The sequence below is a fragment of the Hyalella azteca genome, unplaced genomic scaffold (assembly GCF_000764305.2).
Source record: "Hyalella azteca isolate HAZT.00-mixed unplaced genomic scaffold, Hazt_2.0.2 contig12241, whole genome shotgun sequence".
NCBI classification, from domain to species: domain Eukaryota; kingdom Metazoa; phylum Arthropoda; class Malacostraca; order Amphipoda; family Hyalellidae; genus Hyalella; species Hyalella azteca.
In genome coordinates, this window is record NW_025942204.1 from 29,261 (window position 1) to 37,852 (window position 8,592).

The following is an 8,592-nucleotide window of genomic DNA, read 5'->3' on the forward strand; positions in this document are numbered from 1 at the left end:
CTTGATGCCTCTGTACCAAAAACATTCAATTTATTGGAACCTAATACACACTAAAGGCAACAAGTTTATATACCAATTTGTCATTCATAGTACATTTATACTAAACCATGAATAACAATACCTCAATATAAATTAAAGACTGCCACTCAATATTTTTAAATATATGAAAAAATAAAAAAAAAATAAAAAAAAATCATGATTTTTTTATAAAAAAAATCAAGTGATTTAATTACATTTAATCATTTTGATTTAATCATTGCCAACCCTGCATCTAGCGCCCTACAAATAGCATATGGAATTTTTTCAAGATGCCATTCGATAGCCCTCGCAAAGAACTATAAAATGAGCCTAAACTTGTTTCTGAAGTGTTTCATGGTAGGAAGTTATTAACAAAAAATGCTCAACACCGTCCCTTTCTACCCCATTTGACGGTATATACAAATAAAAGACTGATTTTTATATGTATAAGTGGATAATTTTTGAGATTGGTAGATAAAAGTAAACATCCATGTAGGGAAGGTAAAATGTAAAAATAACTACCTTTTATTTACTGTATCTAACCTGAACTAGTTTGGTTAAGTTAATTGCAATAAAGTTGCATTGATATGTTTTGAAAATGTTCATTATCATTAAATGTTTATGAGTAAATCCCAACAGCAGATCAATAAATATTTAGAGATTTCCAATAATTTTGGCCATTGTGGCGTTGTTACGTTTTACTGTAGTGGTAGCACTCGCTACAATCTAGTGGGTGTAGCGGTAGCGCCCGCTAATTTTGAGCATGTAGCGGTAGCACCGCTACATTTCAAAGTAGTGCTGCCCAGCCCTGATGGTAGTTTTCATTATGATCCATCCATAAATAATTTTTTTCCAACCAACAAGCCCCCCTTAAAAAGTTAAGAAGTTATGGAGCAATTATACAAATTTTATATACCGGTATACATATATATAACCAATAGTTTCACATCATGCACCTTGGTCTAATCAAGTGTTGCAATACATTGTACAGCAATCCCTTGATTAACGCGGTTAATAAATCCCCGAGTTTTACCGTGTTAAGCAAAACCGCGCTAATCAAACTTAAGAATATATGGGAATAATTATAATGAATCCTCAAAAATAGCAAAGTTACACCTGTCTCTTATACACATCTTATCNGCGACTTTCTGAACACCCTTTCTTCTAGATGTCCCCAAATAAAGAAATCGCAACTGCTCAAATCAGGTGACCTCGCAGGCCACTGTAAATAACCCCTCAGAGACACCAGACCTCCGGGAAACATGCGTTTCAAAATATTGAGTGACATTTGGGCTGTGTGAGCTGTAGCCCCATCCTGCTGAAACCAGATGACTCCCAATGCTTCATTTTCAACAATGTTTTCCATCCTGGGCTGCAAGGAATCTTGCAACATTGCAGCATAGCATTCAGAATTCACTGTTACGGTTACTCCTTCCAAGAACGACTAACAGTGTGTTGCAGCTAACGGACACCATCTTCCAGATATTGTTCTTAGAACAAGTATTCTAAACAGTATGCTATGCTAACCTCTCGTAAAATAAACTTTCTTCTTTATGTACCTCCATTACTCTTATTTTGCCTCAAAACTGCTCGATTGGTTCTGCCCCACCCTGTATTTTGAGAGGTTGAGATTGTATTGACCTTTTAGGCAATTGGAAAGATTTTGCACCCTAATACGAGTTTTCTAATTAAAATATTCAATTTCAATCTTTAAATATGTGAATTTAACCCTTTCGTGACTGACAGGACTGTGACGTCCACTCAATGTTTTACTTCATAACTTGCATACAGCATACCATTCGAGGCATAGCTAACTACAGGGACACATGAGTAACACTCCTGCGCCTATGTCAACTCAAAAGTAATTGACTGAAGGGACTGTGAAGTCCCGCCCAACGATTTACTCTATAGCTTGCATGTAGCACTAAATTCAAGGCATAGCTAACTACAGGGACATATTAGAAACACTCCTGCGCCTACATATGTCCAATCTAAAGGAATATTAATATTTGTTTGTTTTGGAATATGTTATTATATAAGCTATTACATGCGTTTGCCAAAGGAAGTTTGTGATATTATGCAACTACTAGCAAAAAATATTACGAAAATATTTTTTTATCAAAATCAGTGTTATTGCAAATTCTGCCCCTCCGGTTGGAACCATATACTACCGGGATTTTCTAGTCCCAAATATATAATTTTTACCATTAACATATATTTAATTATTTTTTACGGAGATGCAATATTCGGTCCAAGTTCATGATGATTCTGTAGAAAAATACAAATAAAAAGTTGTAAAACACATTGCCGTCACTAAAGGGTTAAAACTAGAAACAAAACAATTACAATTATAAAACTATATATAAAATAATTAAATGTAGTGAATGGAAATAAAATGTTTGAATTGAGCACATGTTCATTTCAAACATGAGTGTTAGCATTTCTCATAACTTAAGTCTCGTTTCATGTCGTTTGAGCCTTGAGGTTTGTTTGGTTATCATTCAGTTCATGTTTGTATTGGTTTATAGGTCTGAATTAAATGGGTACAGTGCAGTCAGTCACTCAAGTCACTACTAGTTGGTGTGTATAGAGGGTAGAGTCTGGTAGATTTATAGGACATAAAACTAGTAGATCTATTTTGATAGTGCTGTGCACTGTGCCATGCAGCCATCAGCTACCTATCTGTTATGTTACTCTTCAATGTTTAGAAGATCTGCATTCCTCAATGTATTTTGTATATTGAAGCCAGTTAAATGGTCAACATTTAGCTTATTACCTTGCTCCATACATACTTTATGAAGCTAATAAATAGACCTATCAATAATTGTTTACCCAAAAATCCCGAAGTGGTAAACACCACCTTGGCCATTATTGAAGGCAATAAGTGCCCTTTTTAGCCATCCATCATGATCCATATGATATACTGTTATTGCTAGTAGGCTAATTGCAACTAAAAAATAATCTTTCAAGAAGATAAAAAAGCTGGAAAAATAAAAAATAAAATCAAATAGCTAAAAAAAAATCCTGAAAAAATAGACTCTTCATGGCTGAAGCCTGAGATATGGAATTCATGGCTCACAGAAATGAGAAATGGAATCACTGCCGGCATATCCATAATACCACAGATTGAAAATTCAGTCGTGGCTCATCACAGTGGCAAACCAGTGATTTTTTAGAATCAGTTCATTTTTAATTTTCTCATTTACTCAAGATTGTAACAGATTTCTTATGTAGCTATGATAATTCTGGTATCCAAGATACTTTACTGGTCTACTTATACTCTTATAGGGACTCAAAAATGAACTTGAGGAAGAGTCTAAAAAACTCTCTGCTTTGCCACTATGTGGCTCATCAAGTTATTCAAGTTATTCCATGCCTGTGGCCATTTGCAGTAGCTAGGCTAGGTAGGCCTACAATGTTTCAGCTCCAAAATCACTGTCACTTCCTCCACATTTAGGTACCAGTCTTCTACTGGCTTAGAAGGAATTTAGGATTAAAAAAAAAAAAAAAAAAGGCTTACTACAGGAAAAAAGGAAGAAGAGACATCCAATGACCTTGGTAATGCACAACAATGGCCAAGGCAAGCCGCAAGAGTAGGCTAGAATTGTTCACCCAAATCAAAGGACCATCGACTTTTGCAACTCAGCAACGGACAACCAGAAAGCTATTGTGAAGTTTTTTTTAAATACACGGGTATACACCTACTTTCAACAAATATTTGAAAAATCACAGGCTTCCTTGCTACATAATGAAAATTGAAACGAGTACAATTTACAAATGTAGCCTAACCATAACTTTAGCACACGGAGTAAAGTTCCGAATTGCCATACATACTAACATAGTAGCTAGATACCTAGTATTAATTAAGTTCTCTACAGCCAGGAAAAGTACATAAAAGAGAGACATCGGAGGTAGTAATGAGATTTTAAATTTAACATACCTTACGACCAAAGACCTGAACGGCCTGCAAAGGCTCTTTTTTAGTCATTTTAAATATTTTTGGATCCTACACAGAATTTGTAATGCCTCTCCTCACCGATACATTCACAACAGAAACAACGAGTGTTGCCACGAGCGATAAGTCCTGACGCTCTCTAAGAATATATTCCACAATTTCAATTCATTAGCGGATAATTTTACATTAAATGAAATTGAATACAATCATTGTAAATGATTTTATATATATTTTTAGCCACCTGTTATCACTAATAAATTAACGGTGAATGCAGTAATAAGTCATAACTCGCTGGAATGGTACTTGATTAAATTTGTTCATAAATGTCTTTAGGAAAAAAATTGTATGACACTATTTGAATATAAATTTTCAACGAAATAGGCTATTACTTTTACAATAACTATTAGTGGATATAATTATGGTTGACAATGCGGTATGGGCTTCGCAATTTTGGTCCTCTAGGTAAGTATGGAGACGTCTATTTACTGAATCGACACTTTAGCATAGCATAGCATGAATCGACGCAGATGATTAGGCCGACGAGGGCCTGTCGTCGAGTCTCGTCGTCTTGCATTCAAACAAACTGCTAAAAAAATGGCCACGTGGCCACGTCAAGTCAAAAAAATTCGCAACGTGCGCTCCCTAAGAGCGCCCAGTCCGATTGTCCAGTGATCGCACTCTGGTGGGAGGCTCCTCCACACTGAACATATAACTACGCATAACTGAGTCATGTCGATTATTGAAGGCGTTCAGCGTTGTCGCCTCGGCAATCTCCGCTGGCAGGCCGTTCCACCGATCAACCACACGATGAGAGAAGAAGTGCCGCCTCGCAGTAGTATTACACCTTGGTTTCTTTATTTTAAACAGATGGATATAATTATGGTTGACAATGTGGTATGGGCTTCGCAATTTTGGTCCTCTAGGTAAGTATGGAGACGTCTATTTCATGAACGCAAGCTAAGGATACAAAATACACTTCCGTGAATGGAGGGAAAACGTTAAATCATTCGAATTAAATTGTAATGCGTGATATATATTAGCCACGCATTGTGCAAGCATAACTTTAAAATCCATCAGAGGTTGTTGAAACTCATACCATGGCCACGATGGCCACGACCACGAGCCAGTATTGCACGGTTAGTCTTTCAGTCATGCTAAACCTGTCTTATATGAGTCTTGGAAAATTATATTGATGATCATGGAAAGTCATGGATTTTTTTCTAAATACCGGTACGAACCCTGAATATAGTGTGCGTGCAAACTCTTCATATTATTGTTATCAAAATATATGTAGCTGAAACGCTGATTATCAACTAATATAATAGAAATAATAATAGCGGTTTCAGCGTTTATTAGGCCGTAGGCCTGTCGCCGATTCTTAATATCGCAGAACAATCACAGCATTTTGAGGTCTCGAACTCGCAACGCACTGCTACAATTCTGCTGTGCTTAACCACCCGGCCTCCTTGCCGATTCTGACCAGAAACTGGCGCACAGAGCTGGGATCGAACCCGCGCCTCTCTAGTGCGTCAATCTTGGTACTCGGAACTTTAACCACTGGGCCACCCTGCTAACTATTTATAAATAATTGAGTCTATCTGACTTTATTTTAGTCTATATATTTAGATTCATGCAAATAAATACTGCAGGTGCAAAATAACTGCATTGGCATGCACGAGTTATTCTTTGCTAGTAAATCTTACTCGTTGTATGTTGTTAGATAAACCGACACACATCGACCGGTCGGACATCGATTGTGTGTGGTAGAGAGCATCAAGTGACATAAAGTGGGCTTACGGATACTGCATAGTGATGCCGCTGATGCGAATTAAAAAAAAATCGTCGATATTCAATGTAAATAATATGCGTTTAAAAATTACTTTTTATTTAAAGACAACACTTCTAAAGAATCCAGTGTCTCCGATGTTACACATGTACAAGGAATTTCTAATTTTGTTATCAAATATTACAAAAATTTATTTTTAAATTTTTTAAATAAAAAATCAAAATTTTCAAAATTATTTATTCTGTCAATTGATTTATGCATTGCCTTTGACTTTACACAAGTGTGGAAAATTCAGATCGATTGAACAGGTAGAAGTGTGTTAAATATCGATTATAAGATTTGTAACAGACAGGCAAACAAACAAAAAGTAAAACAAAGTTACAAACAAACAAAGTTAAAGAGAAGTGTTGTAAAAATCGACATAGAATTTATTATATGAACTAAATTGTGGATATTTATCATGGTTGCAATCCGTTTTATATGTCTTTTTCTCACCAATCCTCCTGGCTATATATATGCCATTTCATCTTCTCACTTAATTAATCGCATAGGGCAGGCTGGCCCAATGGTTACAGTTCGGACTTCGGAGTAGCACGAATGGAGCTGAGAGGTGCAGGTTCAATCCAGGCTCTGGATCGAAACTATTCTCCACTGGATCGAAAACTATTCATTAGTGCACTAGATCGAAACTAGTACACTGGAAACTTGTGCACTGGGTCGAAACTATTCTCCGAACTCGCCCGCGAACCCAGTGCACCAGTTTCTGGTCAGAATTGGCGCGAAGGCCGGGCTGAGGAGACTACATGGTGGGCCGTATGAGACTACATGGTAGGCCGTATGAGACTACACAGTGGGCCGTGGTATTGAGAACCGCGAGGCTTACAACAGGCTCGGCTCTTCCCTAAGAGTTTCTTCCCAAATTAGACTGGACTTTACACCACTCTTATATGAGATGGCGATATGAATTTTTCCATGTTTACCCAGCAATTTATTTAAAAACGGTGGGCACAAATAAAAAATATGTAAATTTTGTATTATATGAATCATGATGAAGGAAATTTCGAGAAACTTAGAATAATAATATTCATATTGGCTGCGATTTTTTATACTTTTTTCGAGATGTCAACAGATTATAATTTTTATTCTTCACTGACTGGTATACTCGGCATTTCTTTATCAGCCTCCTTGGTGCAGGTATTACCTACCAAAAACCAGTTATATACGATCGAGTAGGCTTATACGTGGAGTGAAAATCCCGTATATTGACTGTTTCGATGAAGGCTTAAATGGAAGGTATGAGGGGAAACAGGCGTCGTAAATTACTGAGCTGTCAGTCAACGACGGGCTGCATGGTGAAGGCGTACTCAATGAGGGGGTGAGATATAATTTATAATAATAATAATAATAATTAGTATTATTATTATTAGTATTATTATTATATTATTATTATTATTATTATTATTATTGTGATTATTAATATTATCATCTCAGACACCCTACATGTTAGTCATGTGTGTTTGCCTAGTCTCGAGTTGCGATAGCTCCTCAAAAGTTGTTTATATTGTTAAATGGGCCTTGCATGACCGATAATTTCCAAACAAACCAAATACCATCCAATTCTCCGGATGCCGTTAGAAGAATTGTAGGATTATATCCTACAATTCTATATCCCAGCGTAAAAGTTGCCTTCACACCAAACAGCGAGTACTCGACTTGGCCACCATCTTACATACATTAATTGATTTAATTCTTCCACATTGATTTCACTAACAGGAGTAGACAGCAGTTGCACTAATACCTACAGTTTAGTGGTGGCGGTGGCAGAAGCAAGTTTTTTTATGCAACAATAATGTATTAATGCAACAAGATAGTATCACGTTATTTTATTGTTTCGTGCTGTATCCGAGTGAACCGTCACTCGGAATGAGATGTCCCTCATGAACATCTCACTACAAATGAGATGTTCCATAATCATCTTCACATTTCTATTATCTATACTGAAATCGAATCAGCATATCTCTACAGCAACAAACAATATATATTTGTCAACATACTTAATAATATTATTATGGAAAGTTACGTCTGTTTTAAAAAAACTAATGCCGATAAAAAAGCACGGTTATTGCAAACAAATTTTCACTAGGATGTTATCATGTCATATGGAGAATATATAATGCTGATAATCTGCATTATGGTCTGCATATTGTGAACATTATAAACTATCTGATTTAAAATAGGGCAATCTGGCCATAATTTCTGAATACTTCAATAGATGTACACAGCTGTGAGTGACATTGTTGCTCAATATTTGTGGTAACTCAGGTTGTGCATAAACAGACCCTCGGATGTTTGGTTGGCGATCGGCATTCAGCTTCTTGCAGCTCAGCTCAGCAGTCAGCAGCTCTCAGTCTCAGTGTTGGGTTACCCGTTGCTGTGTGTGCATGTGGAGCCTGGGGCTAACTTTTCGAAAAATTTGAATCTTGTTCCTGTTTGGAGGGCAGTTGTAGTTGTAAACTTTTGTAGCATAATTTCTTCTTGTGTCGAAGATGCATAGAAGGAAACTTATTGTTAATGATCATTTATTTCTCAGTATATTTAATAAATATGATTTCGGTCGCAATAGTGCACTAACTAACTATATCCATTCTATTGACGCCGGCGTCAAATTGAAATGCGTGCCACATAATACAGTGTCAATAGTTGGGTCAAGTGCTCTATTTTCTGAGCGTTTAGTTTTGTTGGCAATCCACCTGCCATGACGCGTTTACTTCATCATATGAAGGTGTTTAATTTACGGTAGAAAATAATGGAAAAAGTCTAATATAGATTCAGA

At 36.4% G+C, this 8,592-nt stretch overlaps 1 protein-coding gene across 1 annotated transcript in view; it reads right to left on the reverse strand.

Annotated features, from left to right (window-relative positions):
* LOC108682680 (40S ribosomal protein S16) overlaps positions 1-4,090 on the reverse strand; it is an 8,268-nt gene extending 4,178 nt beyond the window's left edge. Inside the window, exon 1 of the mRNA XM_018171894.2 lies at positions 3,959-4,090. Coding sequence (XP_018027383.1) covers positions 3,959-4,006 — 48 coding nt within the window. The 5' untranslated portion in view covers positions 4,007-4,090. The remainder of the gene's footprint in view (positions 1-3,958) is intronic.
* Positions 4,091-8,592: the final 4,502 nt, after the last annotated feature.